The sequence below is a fragment of the Populus nigra genome, chromosome 15, assembly GCF_951802175.1.
Source record: "Populus nigra chromosome 15, ddPopNigr1.1, whole genome shotgun sequence".
Taxonomy (NCBI): Eukaryota; Viridiplantae; Streptophyta; class Magnoliopsida; order Malpighiales; family Salicaceae; genus Populus; species Populus nigra.
Genome location: NC_084866.1, coordinates 5212634 through 5231239, shown reverse-complemented (window position 1 = coordinate 5231239; position 18606 = coordinate 5212634). Strand labels below are relative to the sequence as shown.

At 29.7% G+C, this 18606-nt stretch overlaps 1 protein-coding gene across 1 annotated transcript; it reads right to left on the bottom strand.

Annotated features, from left to right (window-relative positions):
* Positions 1-12238: 12238 nt before the first annotated feature.
* Positions 12239-17052, bottom strand: LOC133674612 (uncharacterized). Its single transcript, XM_062095824.1, has 5 exons — positions 16789-17052; positions 14537-14705; positions 13032-13115; positions 12716-12919; positions 12239-12479 (listed from the first exon to the last, which is right to left on the bottom strand). The coding sequence occupies exons 1-5, from the start codon at positions 17002-17004 to the stop codon at positions 12385-12387; spliced, it is 768 nt and encodes a 255-aa protein (XP_061951808.1). The 5' UTR covers positions 17005-17052; the 3' UTR covers positions 12239-12384.
* Positions 17053-18606: the final 1554 nt, after the last annotated feature.

The following is an 18606-nucleotide window of genomic DNA, read 5'->3' as shown; positions in this document are numbered from 1 at the left end:
TGATACTTATGTAAATTAGCTTGAAATTTGTATTGTTCATTACTTGCTTAAATATGTTTTATGATCTCAACATGCAAATTATAAACTCTACATGCAAAGGACTCGGCTAAATAAAACATTTTAGAGTGAGGAGATGAAAAAAGAAAATATACTTTCATCCTAGATTTGTGACCATAAACCTTGTATGATGGGGAGTATGGAATGTAATACATACCTTTTGAATCTTGAATGGGTATAAATTGGACACAACTTAGTAAATTGGGGTTATCTCTATCCTCTTTATCATGAAGAGGTAAGGATCCAGAGAGCTTAGCAGATTGCTAAAGACTTATGATATGTTGGATTTCAAGAATAGGGGGCAAAATGTTAAAGAGTTTAGGAGGTTGTTCACAAACTATGACATATTGGATGTCAACTATAGAGATTGAAGAATTAGAAAGCTCGAAAGGTTTTTTAAAATCTATGACAAGCTGGATGTTAAGCATAAAGGTTGAGGAATTAGGGAACTTAGAATGACAACTATCTTGAATCTCTTCTAATATTACACTTACCTCTTCAAGCAACTCTACTAGAGAGTCTCCATAAACTTTTACAACTAAAAGAGACACCACTAATTCTTCATGAACTCCATTTTAAAAATCTTTTGGACCTATTATGTTAGCCATATTTACCCCTTTAGGTAGAACTACTAGAGAGTTTCTTGAAATTTCTTTTACATCTAAACCAAACATAATAGGTTATTCTTTAACCTCATTCTCAAAACTCATTTAGACTCATTATATTAAGTCCTTGTTCGTTCACATTCTCCTTTTTTATTTATTCTTATTGTAATCCAATGAGTTTGATCTTTTTACCTTTAATATTGAAAGAACATGAATTTGATTGACCATAAATGGTGATGTCTAAATCATATATTCATGGTTTACCTAAAATGACAAGTCCTACATTCATTGGAATTACATCACACCAAATGTCATTGTGATAGTTTAGGAATTTGATAGGAAACAAACATCTCTCATTGACTATTATGGGTTATTATTAATCTATGACACATTATATGGCTTAGGATGAAGAACATGTTTTATGCCTAAGTGAGCTATAATATTTGAAGATATTGCATTGATACAACTTTCATTATCAATGATCATCTTGCAACTCTTATCCCCATACTTGATATAGGTGTGAAAAATAATAGTTCTTTAACACGATCAAAAGATTGATGTTTTATTCTAAGTGAAGGAGTAGCGAAGTAATAAATAACCCAGTAAGACCGGGGTCGAACTACAAAGAGGTGAACTATATAAAATTATAAACAACAAATGAAAAAGACTTAAGAGAACTTTTGAGATGTGATATTGATGTAAGGATTAAATAATGATAAAAACAATTGTCAAGGTTAAAGGATCCACTAATAGTATTAGAAATAAGTATAGTATAAACTCTTTTTATTAATCAACTGGAAACCACACACAAAGAATGTTCCAATCGGATGATTTATCCTTAATAATTCATTATAAAATTTTTAACATGATCATATTAATTATCTTATTTTAGTAACACCATTCTTTTAAATATTGTCAGGAATTCATGATGTTAACTTATGTTAACAACAAATCAAGTTCCTTTCATAGCACATGTGTCGGTTATACCATACAATAGGCTATGAAAGTGCCAAGTATTTGTTGTACCAAGGGTTGTACAACACAAATCTAGATTAATCATTTAACAAGCAAGTTATTAAGAATTAGTAAGATAAAAAGATAAGACATGTTAATAACAAACTTTCTTGGATATAAACATTGAAGTCTATGTTGAGTTTATATTATACATATTCTAACACCATTAGTGAAACCTTTTCACCTTGACATAATAAACTTAGCTAAACATTGTGAATAAGAGAAACATAAATAAACCAGATAACAACATAGTTATGATGAAAAGCATAAACAAGAGATTAATGAAAGCAAAACTTAAACATTACAAAAATACAAAGAAAGAAAGCAAGAATATGATCTTGATCTGAAAACCAAGATGTCTAAATATATGGCAAATGCCTCCTTTTATAGGCTAAAATTCAAAACTATTGATTTAATGATTAATTATTGAGTGGGTGGCTACCTTTTGACTTGGTGATAACCATTATCTTCTTATCTAAATAAAACATCATTGCTAACGTTAGAATTTGAACAGATAGTTCCCATGAAAGTTTGTCTCAGCTTTCCAACAAAACAAGAATAATCTCATTTGGACTTCTAGAACTCGAGTTATGGGTTGAATACTGAACAGTGTCTAGGCTACATGACAAATTCTGACTTCTCTTTTGTTGCTACAATTTGAACTTGAAAACGACCGTTTTGAATCTTGGACTTTTTATGAAAGTTTTAGGCATATGTCTTAGCTTTCCATCCATATAAACCATACCTAAATCCATGATCTACAACTCTAGTTATGATCCAATAATCGAATGATGTTCCAGTTTCAATTGAACCAGCATCTCTTCTTTAAACTTAGCCCTCTCTTTGTCTTTTCACTTTCAATAATTAAACACATCAATCAATTATTTAAATTGTGAGATATGCCTGCATTTAAAATGAGCATTTACCATAAATTAAAGATATTTTATATTATCAGATTTGTTATTATAAACCATGCTTAAGTTAGAGAATTTAATGATACTTTAAGTGCAATATGATGATATAAAACCTTGATAAAAATGCACTTTTAAATAGTAATCATTCTTCTCTAATCTTCTATTCATTTAGGTTGTGTCAAGGCATATGTAATTACACCCATTCTAGTTGTCCTAATCTTTACGGTGTTTTGTTCATAATTTATTTAAAGATATCACTCAATGTTGAATCCATGGTGGCTATAAACTTAAAGTTGGATACTAGATGACTATTCATAAATGCATGCAACACTAATTTAAAAATAGAATTGAGATCACATGTGATTCCTGCAAGTGAAATCACAAAACAAAAATAAAATTAATTCTTTTTTTTAATGTGGATATTAGTCAAGAACAAAATATACCAATAAAATCTTAAGTATGTATTGCTAGACCCTTAATTGTAAATGATTAATCAAATAAAAGTTCACAACTTTCACTAGTTTTGGCAAGGTCGGCAATTAATTAAAAAAGACTAATGACAAAATTTGAATAACAATATATAAAGTGAGCAAAGATATAAGGGTGTAATGTAAAAAGATGTTTTTTTTAGGCATAGAAAGTACTATCAATGATAATTTGAATAACAAATGTAATACCAAAACAATAAAATTCAACATATCAAAAGGTAAAGTAATTTACTGACTAGATTGCTTGGTGGGAAGATATTGGAAATTACTGCTACTAACGTGGTGAGAAAGTTGACATGTCATTGATGGCTAACGCGGCGCTGACATGTTAGTTGTGATAACATGGCACAACGAGTCATTGCTAACTGATGTGCCATTGATATGACATAAAGGTTAATTTAGTAGTGTGTGGTGACATGGCTGCATGAGGGTATTTTTTTAGATTTAGGTTGTAAAACAAAAGGAATCATTTTTTTTCAACTATTAAAGATTATTCTACATAATTTCTAAGGTTTAGGAATTTTGTTGAATTTTGAGGATTTTCACAATCCCTAAAAGATCGATTAATTATAAAAACAATTAAAAACCTAGCTTTGATACCAAAGTTGCTGTGAGAAAAAAAAAAGATTTGAAGATGAAGTAATGAGCTAAGAAGTAAGAAAAGAAGAAGCCAAGAAGAAAAGGAAGAAAAAACCAGAAAAGAAGAATTGGCCAACATCTTAAAAAATAAGATACAAATACCAAAACCCTAACTAGAACAAACAATTGAGAATTAATGGTTAAAAATCCCGGTATAGAACATTGGACCTACAAGTGAGGTTGGTATTTGAAATATCAAGAGTTGATCGGAAAATTCTTAAAGTTATTCTAAATATTCACCAATTTTAATTGAGTGTATTTTTCACTATAATACACAACTTACAAAGAACCTTTTTCCTAAGAATTTATTTGGATACACGAGTCCATAATAAATTCTTAACACCAGATTTATTCATACAAGTAAATCTCAATCATAAACCTCTAAACCACACAAAACAGCTTATCTCAGGCAGGGTGTGCTAGGGATGTTAATATCTTCCCTAACCACAATCAGTCTCTTACCATCGAATCTCTGATAAAGCTAATACACCTGAGTTTCATAGCGACCTTGAACCAAACAACTAGGTGACGACTTCTTCAGCCTCCACTTGCCTTTCACACACGTGCGACAAACGATGTTGTATTTAATACATGAGTGATTAACTTCAGTGTAAGTAGGAGATTGTTAATGTATATGCCTTGTAGCTAATTGGTTGGTTACACATAACTTTGTTTATATAAATATTTTAAATTTTTAATAAAGACTTATTTATCTTTAATATTCAAAAAATATTTGATCAATTAATCTAGAGTAAAGATAGAGTCTTTAGAATAAAAATGCTTTGCAAATGTTTCTAGTCAATACTTTATTAAGATTGGACATTAATTAAAGATATTGACACTGCTACATATTATGCTCTTTTCTTTATGAAAGAAAAGAGTTATTCTCATAAGCTAAGGTATGAGAGATACATAGAAATAATATGTAGGTGCTTGTGTGATGTCATGTACACTGAACTGACCTACATAAGAATTTCATATGGAGAGATCATTTGTGTCTATGGAAAAGCTTACATTATGGTTGTGTAAGTGATCCTTAGACTTCAAATCACTAATTTATCTTATATAGGGAGTGTTATGCTTTTATCGTGCTATATGTTGTCCTAATCAAAGATTAAAAATAAGCATATATTGGGCATAACATGAATTATATGAAAGTGTTCAAGTAATTAGGAGAGGATTCATCATCCTAGAAAAATTAGAAAAAGCATTTTGTTTGTTTTCAAATAGTATTATTTATTGTAGATTCTTGTGCAAGGTGGAATGATATTTAAAATGATTTTAAAATCTTATTCAATGAATTAATTATTATGATGTTTAGAACAAACATGATCTAACAAAAAAAAATGTGTTTTATGTTATAATGTCTAAATTAAAATATTGTTGATGAATGTATAATAATTACACTAAAAAACTCTCACTGAAAACTTATGACTTTCTTAATATTTGGAGGATCAAGACAGGTTGTTAGACATGGTACTTAATCTTCAAATATAAATCAATCAATTGTTGAATTGATAATAAATTAATTTATTTAATCCTATTTTATTAAGATTATGGTTTATATTTGAGTCAACTTATTAGGGAACCTAATAGGTCACACATATATAAACTATTAATTAGAAATTAAAATAAGATGATTAATCAAGTGTGACTTGATTGTAAATAATTTTTAGAAATTAAAGATTAAAATATAATTAAAAAAGGAAATTGTTAGTGTATATGTCATATAGCCAATTAGTTGGTTACACGTATCACTGACTTTGTTCATGTAAATATATTTAATTTATTAATAAATGCTTATTTATCTTAATATTAATCAAATATGTGATTAATTAATCTAATATTTGCAATATAGAGTAAAGATAAAGTCTTTTGAAAAAATGATTTGCAAAGAAAACTATAAATTTGTTATAATTATAAGATTTATATTACATCAAAGCATTATTCCTAAATATTCCTGGTCAATGTTCTATTAAGACTAGATATTAATTAGAGTTGTTGAGACTAATACATATTATGTTATTTCCTTTATGAAAGGAAACAATTGTTTTTATAAGCTGGAGTATGAGAAATACCTAAAACTAATATGTATGTGCTTGTAAGATGACACATACACTGAACTGACCAGTATAAGAATTTTATATGGAGAGATCATATATGTCTATGGAAAGGATCACATGACAATTATGTAAATGATCCTTAGACTTGAGATCACTAAGTTATCTTATATAGAGAGTGTTATGTTTTGATTTTGTTATACGATGTCTAAATCAAAGGTAAAAAATAGGCAGAGATTCGATATAACATAAACTATATGAAGATATTTAAGTTATCAAGAGAGGATTCACCATTTTTGGCGAATTAGAAAAAATATTTCATCTGTTTTTAAATAGTATTGATTGTAAATCCTTGTGCCAAGAGGAATGAGATTTGTAAAGAATTTCAAATCTTATTCAAAGAATCAATGATTATGGTGTTAAGAACAAACATGATTTGACGTAGTAGACATACTTTATGCTACAATGCCTAAATTAGAATATTGTTGATGAATAATTAATAATTACACTGAGAAACTGATCACTGAAAGATTAAGTCAAATCACGTATGACTTTCTTGATATTTGAGAGATCATGACAGGTTGCTATACATTGTACGTGTCTTCAAATATAAATCAAAAAATTATTAAATTGATAATAAATTAATTTATTTAAACTATTTTATTTTGAATTATAATTTATATTTGGGCCAACTTATTAGAAAACCTAATAGGTCACACACATAAAAACCATTGGTTAGAAATTAAAATGAGATGATTAATAAAGTGTGACTTGATTGTAAAATAGTATTTGAAATTGAGAACTAGATTGTAATTTGCATAGGGAGTTACAATTCTAAACCTGAAAAAATCAAATAGGGACTTGATTAAATAAATTTCTAAAATGGTCCTGAAATATACATGTGATATTATTTAAGGGAAAAATTGATATTTTGCCATTTATAAAATTTTCAAGTTTCCTGGTAAATAAAATTTTATGCCTCTTGTTTTCAAAGTAGTACACAATACAATATAAAATAAGGGTGAGAAAAAAATCGACAAACCAATTAAACTAAAAAAATCAAACCATGAAAAAACCTATTAAAGCGATTAGAATATTTTAAAAAAATATTTGATTTGGTTCGGTTTCAGTTTCATAAGCCTGAAACCAAAAAACATCAACTGAACTGAACCGGTTTAGTTAAAAATAAACCGAATCGAACTAAAAAACTTAACTGAACTAAACCGGTTTAGTTAAAAATAAACCGAATCGAACTAAAAAACTTAACTGAACTGAAAAAACTGAACCAAACCGAAATCAAAACCCATCAGCAAGTCTAAAAAAGCCCAAAAAACAATATACTTTTTGGTTTTTAATATAAAATAACCAAACCAAACTGAATAGAACTGAAATCAGTAGGTTGGGTTTCGGTTTTTGATATAAAATAATTTAACCGAACTGAACCGAACCAAAACTGGTTGGTTGGAATCAGTTTTGGTTTTATTTTTTGTATTTTACAAAATTTAAGTTTGGTTGTTTTTATAGGTAAAAACCAAACAAAACAAAAAACGATCACCCCTAATATAGAACATCTAAGAAACACAAAATAAAAGAGCTTGCACTCAAAATCATAACAATCCCTCACTCCTAAAAATTTTAAATGTATAGTTTCCGCTAAGTATATGTGTATTGAAAAACCTAATAGTCGTAGTGAAGCCTTCGTTAGACAGTTAGAGTTGTTGATTGCATTTTTTAATTATTATTAGTGTTAATTTCGAGTTAATTTTTTTATGAAAAAATATTTTTCCAAAAGTCATTTGGTTATTGTTCTTGTCAAATTTGGCTGGATTTTTCATGTTTGGTCGAAATCCACCATTGAAATTAAAAAAAAAAACATATGTTGGTTGGAAAAAGCAAAATCGATGGCTAAGTCACCACTAGTGGGGAAAGCAACAACCAAGGGCTATTGCATGTGACACAACATGAGGTAATAGCCTCGTATTACAAAGGAGGCAGTGCGAGGGTTGCGCCTCACTCTAGTACGAGCAGCAATAACCGCTACTAACACTGCTACTGGTTGTGGGCGATAAGGGGAAAAATTATGATTCTTTTCTTGTATATTTTATAATATTACTTTTTGGGTTTTAGGGGTAGAATTACAATTCTACCTATACACCTTATAAGTTATTACAATATAGTATATTAGATAGAATAATGACTAAACCTCTCCTTATATAAAATGTTGATTTTATATTATAAAATTGAAACCTAAATTAAATTGATTATCCTAATAGGATTAGTATTGAATTAAAATGTTTAATTAATTTTTTTTTTGTTTTGTAATATCCTAATTGGAATATGATTTAATTAAAATAATATTTAGGCAAATGATTTTTCTAAATGAAGGGAGTTTTTAAGCCGAAATGTTTTATTTAATAGATCCTAAAATAGTTTAGGATGTTAATAAAAAATTTAATATGGTTAATTTTCTTATTAAGTTTTGAAAAAAAAATTTCAAAGAAAAAAATATATTAAATAAAATTTGTACTAAAGAAGGTAGTTTCAAGTAGACTGATGAAGCTGAGAAGAGTTTTGAAGTTATGAAGCAAAAGGTGACCAATGCGCCTATTCTTTCTCTATTATATTTTCAAAAGGTTTTTGAAGTTGAATGCGATGCTTTCAATGTTGGCATTGGTATTGTTCTTAGTCAAGATAGTAAACCTATTGCTTTTTATAGTAAGAAACTAAGCAATTCAAGAAGAAAATGTTCAGTTTATGACAAGTAGTTCTATGTTATTTTTCGTGCTTTGGACTATTGGTGTCAATATTTGTGTCCAAAACCTTTGATGCTATATTATGATCATGAGGCTTTGAAGTTTCTTTATAGTCAGTAGAAGCTTAGTCGGTGACATGCTCTAGGGTTGAATTTCTATAAACTTTTAGTTTATGAAACAAAAATCTAGAATTTATAATGTTATTGATAATGCTTTGAGTTGAAGACATTTATTTTTGATTAATTTGCAAGTGGAAGTGACAGGTTTTGAAGTGTTGAAAAATCTCTACAAGCATGATGGTGACTTCAACAAGATATGGGTTGATTGTGAAAATGGTGTTCCAAGCATTTTATTATATTGGAAGGTTGTCTTTTTAAAGGAAACCGATTGTGTATTCCTCAAGGTTCTTTAAGGGAAGTCATTACCTTTAATGCTACTAACAATGGGCTTGGTGGGTATTTTGGAAAGAGACAAAACACTTGTTAATATTCAGGATCATTTCTTTTGGTCAAAGATGGAGAAAAATGTCACAATGTTTATACAACGCTGTAGAACATGCCATATTGCCAAATCACATAGTAAGAATTTGGGTTTATACACTACACTTCCAGTAGCAAAAGCACATTGGGAAGGAGCCGACATGGATTTTATGCTTGGTTTACCGAGAAGTTCAAAGAATAAGGATTCAATTATGGTGGTGGTTGATCGTTTCTCTAAAATGGTGTATTTTTTTCTTATACCAAGACACTTGATGCTATTATTGTTGATTTATACTTTAAAGAGATTGTTAAACTCCATGGCATCCCAAAGACAATCACTTATGATCGGGATTCCAAGTTCATGAGTCATTTTTAGCGTACACTTTGGAGAAAGCTTGGAACTCATCTTCAATTTAGTACAACTTATCATTCATAAATTAATAGTCAAACTGAAGTTGTCAATCATAGTTTGGGAAGTCTTTTGAGAAGCTTGATAAAGAAGAATATTCGAGATTAAGATCTAGTGTTGCCATAATCTGAATTTTCTTACAAACATTTTACTTGTCAAAGTACGGGTTGTAGTCCTTTTCAAGTTATGTATGGTCAGAATCCATTGAGTCCATTGGACTTAATTCCTCTTCCAACAAATCTAAATTTTAGTAGTGATGCTGAAGAAAAGGCCAAACAACTTAAAAAGTTACATGAATAAGTTTGTGACAAGATTGAAAGGTAAAATCAGAATTATCAAATTCAAGCTAATAAGCACCGTAAATATGTAAAGTTCAAAGAGGGTGATCTGGTTTGGATACATCTTAGCTAGGAAAGGTTCCCACAAGGTAAATTTTCTAAGTTTAAACCGAGGGTTGATGGTTCATTTAAGGTTCTAAAGTTAATTGGTGAAAATACATACAAAACTGAGTTACCCATTCACTTAGACATTTCAGACACTTTTAACATGACCTTTTTTTTTATGGTGACAACTCAACATTTGACTTGAGGTCAAGTCTGTTTCAATCGAGGTAATATGACATGGAAGTGTCCTCTATTGGTCCAAATTGAGTTGAGTTACTTGGATTTAAGTTAATATTACAAATGAAGGATGTTTTTTAAGTTGTTTGTTATAAACTTATGGTCAACTTTGAGCCTAAATTTTCATCTCTTTATTGTATGGGAAATGATCTTATCCTACGTAGTTTTCAACTTCAGAATGTCATTTTTCTAGATTATTTAGTCATGCATGCATTGGAGTTTTCTATAAAGAGTTATGTTAGTTTTAATTTTAGTTCTTCTTAAGTGTCTGTTTGCACTTTTTAGAGTAAAAAACGAGTTATTGTTGTTTATTGTCTAGAATTCTATTAAATTCAATTATAGATCTCATTTATGTTATCTTAGTGTTTCCTATACTTGGAGAGATATTCCAAGTATATAATTATGATTCAGACCATATACTGGATCTTTTGGAAATTTTTGAATTAAAGTCTTTTGCTTGATTGGTATCTATCAAGTTTTGTATCTCATTTGTGAGTAATAGACTTATTTCCTTGACTTTGTATTTCTAAAGTAGTGATTTGATCTGTATCTTTAAAGTGATGAGTTGTTTGCATCTGTATCTTTTCGATTTAGAACCTTAGAATGGTGAGCAAAAAACACTTTCTTTTGTATGGGTGACTTTTACTGTTGGATTTTTATACCATCCTAATAGCAATGAGGGATATTTAGAACTAATATGTAGGTGCTTGTTACATGACATGTACACTGTTTGTTACATGACATGTGCACTGAACTGACTTATATGAGAAATCCATATGGAGAGGAGAACTAATTTGTATATATAGAAAAGTTCACGTGACAGTTGACAGTTGTGCAAGTGATCCTTAGACTTGAAATCACTAAGTTATCTTATATAGAGTGTTATATTTTAATCTTACTATATGTTGTCCTAATTAAGAGTAACAAATTGATAAATATTGGGTATAACATAAACTATATGAAGGTATTTAAGTAATCAAGAGATGATTCATCAACCTTGGTGGATTAGAAAAAATATTTCACTTGTTCTTAAATAATATTAATTGTAAATCATTGTGCAATGTAAAATGAGATTTGTAAAGAGTTTTAAATCTTTTTCAAAAAATTAATGAATATGGTATTAAAAACAAACATAATTTGTTATAGTAGACACTTCATGCTATAATATCTAAATCAGAACATTGTTGATGAATGAATAATAATTACACCGAGAAATTGATCACTAAAAGGTTATGTCAAACCATTTATGACTTTTCTAATATTTAGGGGATTATGATATGTTGCTAGACAATATACTTGATCTTTAAATATAAAATCAATCAATTATTAAATTGATAATAAATTAATTTATTTAATCCTATTTTATTTAGGATTATGATTTATAGTTTGGGTCAACTTATTAAGAAACCTAATGGATTACATTCATAAAAATAATTAGTCATAAATTAAAATGAGATGATTAATTAAGTGTGACTTGATTATAAATAAGTTTTAGAAATTGAGAACTAGAGTATAATTAATTCTATTTTATTTGGAATTATGATTTATATTTAGACCAACTTATTAGGGAACCTAATGGGTCACACTCATAAAAATAATTAGTTAATAAATTAAAATGAGATGATTAATCAGGTGTGACATGATTGTAAATAAGTTTTAAAAATTGAGAATTAGAATGTAATTTATACAGGGAATACAATTCTAAATCTAGAAAAATCAAGGACTTAATTGAATAAATTTGTAAAATTATCTTGAAATATATATATTATTTAAGGGAAAAATTAATATTTTGTTATTTATAGAGTTTTCAGGTTTTTCTATAAATAAAATGTTATGCCTTTTATTTTCTGGATACTACACTATAGAAGAATATCTAAAAACATTAAAAAAAAAACACTCAAATACATAGCAATTTCTATTTTCTAAAAAGGTTTAGAAAATTTCTCACTAATAGCTCATGTAAAGAGTCTGTTTGTTTTGTTAGAATCTTCGAGTTTATAACCAAGGTTTTTGCATGGAATAGAAGTAAGAAAGGAAATATAGGAACATTTGCTTCTTCTTTTTTTCGGGCTAATGTGTTTTCTTTACTGGAATTCCAAGGAATTAAGATGAGCAGCCACTAGATTTTTTAGTCATGAATGTTAGCAGGACAATATACATGCATAATCAGTAGATAGTTGCTTTCCTTATGAAAGAGTCGTTTATAAACCCAGTTTTCATAATCTGCAGAAAGATAGAGAATGTAATGGCATATTCTGCACTTCCAACATTTGCAACCTGTATTGTGATACTAACTTCGCATCTAAATGATATTACAAGTTTCTACTCTGTTGAGACTGGAATATATCAGCCATCCACTTGACTGAATTCTAGAGCATTTGCATCTGGATCTCGTGTAAATATGGCAGGCCTTCCAGACCGGCTAAGCGTATATGGAATACCTGAAGAACATAACACCATAAGGCACTGCATTCCTTCAACCAGTTACAAAGCTAGTTGTCAAAATCATTTTTTAGGAGCTGGTGGACTATCCTGACTCAAGCAGGTTAGGTATGTATGTTCAGAAATCCGACTTCATTTGGCACGCAAATGCAAATATATACAAACATGAAAATATACAAGCACACGCATTAGGCAAAAAGAGTGATAATAGAAGAGTGAGGACGGAGTGGTGTACCAGCTTTATCAAGGATCACTTTTAGCTTGGACACATCCTGAATGGCAATGCAAGTATGTCGATCCCGGCCACCATGTTCAGGTCGTCCAGTCAAGGGGTCAGGATTGGGAAGCTCCATTAAATGGATCATTTCAGAACCCACCCACAACCAGGCACCCCTATAGGGAAGTTTATCATGTGGCCTTTCTTCATTTATTTCAAGCCCTAATTTTAAACAGAAAGCAAGTTCATTAATATCTGTTTTTCCATCACGGTTTACCTTGGGGGATAAAGAAGGGGATGATGTATAAACACCGGCCAAGAGATAGTGACAAACCTAAGATTCCCTGATAAAATTCAAGAGACCTTTCAAGGTTATCACACAGCACTCCAACATGATGAACACTAACAACTCCATAATCTGCAGGAATTCCAGCAAATTAACAGATACAACTCAAAAATAGCAGCTAGCCTTCTCAATCGTGCACTGTTATTTAATACGTGATACATAAAGCCATTGTTTAACACAAAAACACACATGTATACGCTCACAAAGAGTAAGGGATGTGGAAATAAACTTGCACCTTCAGATGTAGTCATACCATTCAATTTAGGAAGAGAACTATTGAACTATGTAACTATATATATAAAAGAAAAAAAGAATTTCGTCCTTGTACCTTCTTAAATTTTGCCCCCATCCATACAAGGAAAACAATAGCAAATCCCTCGATTCCCACTTTGGTTGACACTCTCATAACCAAGAGCTTCTCAAAAAATTGATAAAAATGAAACTTTACAGCAGGAGCAGTGTCATTCGTGCTTTAGATAATTTTCTCTCTTAAAACCAAACCAAAACATGGAATTGTAATCTAATGGAAGCTTGTAACATGTAGAACATTTTAATTGGTCCTAACTTTGAAGAAGCATACGTTTTAGTAGCTGACAAGCAAAGGATTAGGCAAAATGCATATCTCTTTAACACTTCATTACAAATCCTCTATGAAGCCACACAAAATATATGTCAAATCATAACATCGGTTCTTTTCCCAATAAAGCTATCAAAGAACAAGGGTTTAGATCATTAAGAAAACTAATTAGAGTCGACAAAAATTAGGCAATCCTCAAATGCATTTGACACCATGAAATAGAGAAAATGTTAAACCAATTGTGAAAACTGATCCCATCCTTTAAACATTCACCAAATCATTTTCTGATCGTTACTAACCCAGGCACATAGTCTATTGGATACTTCGTTGTACATACATAGACAGTCCTCATCTATATGTCAAACTTTTTTTCTGAAACAACTCTACCTTCTTTCTTCCCTACTAACTATCTTCCTAGCACACGGCCGTAGTTCCTAAATGAACCATGTTTTGGTCTATCAGTATATGTGGAGCTCGCATTGAGTTCTACTTCAATTTGTTATTGCAGAAAAAAAATCTAAACACTGTTAAAATGCAAGGAAAAATATAACTGAAGGGTAAATCAAGGAATATGTTTCAATTTTTCCCTAATTTAATTCAGTGTTAATGCAAAGAAGAATCATTTCCAAAGGCACGAAATACAACAGAAGGTGTTGTTCAGTATGTGAACAAGCTAGGGTGCAGCAGTTTTCTAATCATGAACTAATTTGTTGTTTGCTGTTAGAGGAGTGTGATCCAGTAAATGAGACAGGTCAATTTCTAGAAAGATTGAGAACATTCACATTGCATCCAAATTAGCCCCTCCAAGTCTACTTGAGCAAGACCAACATGGCATACTGACTTTCGATCCAAATGCAACTAAAATGGAGAAATATCTGTAACATAAAGGAGCACAAAATCAAACAGGAAGAGTTACCAATCTTCTCATTGACACATGTTGATTCTTTCTCAACTATATTTGTTTCAGCAGAGAGCTTAGCTTTTGTCTTGAAACAAAACCTGGGAGACCTACCGCTACCAACATTGGTTTGATAAAAATGGCATAGTGAATTTACAGATATAGGTTTAGCAGTTGCACAATTCACCTGCAATGCAATAACAAAGATAAATTAAAGATAAAAATAACCAATGGGAGCAACAATCCACAGCTGTTTGATGGGCAATATCAATATCAAAAGTACAAGAAACAATAGAATGAGACATGCACGCTACCAATTTGTGCCATCAAAAACCTTAACCGATACTACCTACCAAAATGCATAAATTGAACACAAACGTCTAGTTTATGAAGGTCTTGTAGGCTAGGGGTCACTGCAACAAAGCGGAACAGTCTATCAACATCAAGAAGTCCTTTGAGGCCTTTTCCCATGAAGATTGTATGTACTGGCCGACTCTAGTCTGGATCAATCTTGTTCTTCTATTGTTATTTCCCAGGTTGAGTAGCTCTTAAGTGCCCTTCAGACAGATTGCAGAACGGCCAGGTATGGTTTTCATGTCCTCTACTTTTCTTTGAAAATATTGCTGGCGACATAGAGTCATTGTCAACTTCAATCAGTCACCCTAATGTGGTTTTCGTCAAAGATTCTCTGGTGTTAATACCTAAGGTATGTCTTAATGATTCATAAAAAGAAAAGCAAAAAGAGACAAATAAAAAATCCTGGTCTTGCATCAAAAACATTGCAGTAGATCATTTTAGGTGATGGAGCGAATTGTGCTGTGATTGGCAACTATTGATTGGTCGGTGATGGAGCGAAATGTGCTATGGTTAGAGCTAGGTGATAAAGCAGCGCAGCAGTTAATTCAAAACATACGTTGGTGACTGCACTGGTAGGTCATGCTAGTGATACTTTGAGGCATTTGAGACAATGAGGTACAAAAATTAAACTCGTTAACTAGACTATAAAGGGGTAATAATAATAAAACAAAAAATTCAAACAAGATAAAAATACAAAATTTGCCTTATATATAATATATGAAAAACAATATGACACTCACTCTCTCTTTCTTGTCAAGCTTTCTCTGTCCCTAAAATCATATTTTCTCTCTTCTTTTGATCCAAATTTGAACCCTAAAAATAATTTATCATATCCTTGCAAATTGAATCAATTAACACAGTTTTAATTCTTAGAAGTGAAAAGTGCCAGTTCAACTGTAAATTATCGGGGCTTTACGTTGAGTTACGAAGTTCTAATTCTAGATAGATAGGATGAAGCATCATAGGCACTGCTGTTTTGATGCCTCACTATAAGACTTGTAGTAAACTTGAACTTAACAGCACCAACACTGTCTCACCATTCTTTTCTTCATTTTTTTCTAAAAAATTTGCAGATGATATTTGATTTTACTGCAAAAGTATCGTTCAGTTATGAATAAGAAAAATCAGGGGAAAATATAGCTGAAAGTTTCACCAACTTCTTGCAAGGACTCATGTCAATCCCCTTGAATATTCCTGGTACTGCATTTCATAGATGTTTAAAGGTAAGTATTTTAGAAAACTGTTGTTCTTCTTCTAGGCTTCATTCGAATCACTTACTGTTTATGCAGAACCAGAAGAGGGCAATAAAACTAATAACTGTAATCCAGAGATTCACAAAGGAGATTTTCTTGAATGGAAAAATAAATGCAACAACCAAGCAACTCATGTTGTCATTATCTTATAATACAATTTTCTGCAGATGCTTTACCCACTGTACTATTATACAATTTGCTTCTCCTGCATCCTCAAGTTAACAAGCAGCATTTGTATGCCATTTAATATTAACAAAATGGGAAAACAAAACCTAAATCAAACTTTAAAACTTTAAGAAGGGTTTTTTTTTAATTATCGCGTACAGGGTAAATTGCGGCATAAGTTCTGCTAAAGTCTGCCTCAATAATGTCAAACTCTGGAAGCCCACATATGGAAGCTGGTTAGAGTTTTTTTTATGCATTGTAATTTTTTAAGAAACATCATTCTGGATTGTTTGAAGGAAAATGAAAACCCATTATAGATTCTGCTTCTTCTTTTTTTAGACAATAAGAAAAGAGCTCATAATCCAAGTTACAATATCTCCAATCTAATTAGCAATGTATCAAGAATATAATCCAAACAAAACAAGAAAAATCACCAATTTTTCATAAAAAAAATTGTAACAAGTATTAAGAAAATATTAGTGTGAATAATATTACCTTGTGTTGCAGAGCAGTGGTGGCTGATGGACTGGGAAGGGAAGCCATGGATGGGATGGAAGGGAAGCGATTATGAGAGATCTGGATTTTGTTTAATTCTTTGAAAGTTCCAAAGCCCAGCAACATCACCCGATAACTTGAGGTGTTAACCACTTGCTGGCTAATTTTTCTGCACCACAAATTTTCACGAATAAGCCACCACAACAAAAATGTCATTCACACGATATCAACTTTTATGAGTAATTAAAGAAATTATCTAGGTTTCCTCCTACAAGGCATAAACATAGTATCCCTTAGTTCTGTTCTTTAAATTGTTATTCAGTTTTTCGACCCATAACCTCTTTTACAAAATAAAATTGTTATTAGTCGAGGTTATTTTTAAATTTTATTTTTATTTAATTTTTTAATATATTTTATTTGCAGCATTTTTTTAATAAAATATAAAAAAATTAAAATAAATATTTGTAAGGATTAAAGAGAGAAGAATTTTATATATATATATATATTTGCTTTGGATAGAAAACATGTCTTCTCAATCTTAAACTATCATGTCATGATAATTTATATGCAGTTGTATAAAAATATAATTAATTTAAGAAAATTATATAAAAATAAAAATAAATATTTTATTATTATTGAATATTTATGTGCAATTTAAAAAAATACTTTACATATTAGATTCATATACAACAATTTATAAAATAATGACAATAAAAATCTCAAATCTAATTTTAAAATCATGTCATAGTTGGATATTTTAAAATGTTAATTTTAATATTTTTTTAAAATAAAGTTTTATTCTAAAATATAAAAATAAAACAATACAATAAAAAAATATAAAAAGCTAAAAAAAATGAAGCTCCAACACATCTACGGTCGAGTGTCTATCCCATAAAAAAAGCCTAGATACACTTTGGTTTTTTTTTATAAAAAAAAGCATGCACTTCTTTCTTTTAAACTTAAATCAACTTGGATAAATAATGTATTATCCACCACAATAAATTTTGGGTATTTATAATAGTTGAAAAGAGAATTTTAAGGTATTTGGACTCTAAAATTCAAAATTTTAACTTATTTTTATATGAAATATCTAAAAATTATTATAGGAATCTCAATAACTTCAAATCTATTTTTACCAAATCCTAAATCATTTTATAATCAATCTAAAAACTCCAAATTAAACTCAATAAAAAATATTTCTAATCCCAAATCTATTTTTTCAGCATAATTAAAAGCTCGAATCACCTACATTAAAGTTGAACTCATTAACAACAAGATTATTTTTTTATGGTTAAAAGGTGGCTCATCAAAATTTATCTCTCTTCTCTCAATATTTAGGGACTAAAACGTTAGAAAGATAAAGTCTTATGATTAAAATATAAGAATTTAAAACTATAAGGATCAAATATGAAAAATTAAAAATTTCAAGTACCAAAGCTTATTTTTCTGCATCCCATGAACATTAAAAATTTACGTTGCGGATTTACAATGCAATCGCTAATACATCTATGTCCGTGTTAATTTAGCTAGCAAAATAAAAATGCTAGCTCTTTTAGTTTTTTTCTTGTATAATATTTCAATCAATAATGTTAATGATTTTTTTTTTACCAAATAACTAGTGATCCTAATTCTCTCTCTTCCATATTAATTTTGAACTTGGAATGTTTTCGTTTTTACTTCTAAAAAAAATTGTATTTTTTTCTTATGCTTCAAATTAATTTTTCTTAATGATTTTGGATTATTTTAATGTGTTGATGTCAAAAATAAATTTTAAAAAATTAAAAAATATTTTGATATATTTCCAAGCAAAAAGTACTT

Bases quoted from the DNA above. Each gene is read 5' to 3' on its own strand.
- LOC133674612 (XM_062095824.1), bottom strand. From the start codon at position 17,004: ATGACATTTTTGTTGTGGTGGCTTATTCGTGAAAATTTGTGGTGCAGA. The intron at 14,706-16,788 runs GTAATATTATTC...ATTGCATTGCAG, and splicing joins CCACTGCTCTGCAACACAAG to GTGAATTGTGCAACTGCTAA. The intron at 12,920-13,031 runs GTTTGTCACTAT...GTTTAAAATTAG, and splicing joins ATTTTATCAGGGAATCTTAG to GGCTTGAAATAAATGAAGAA.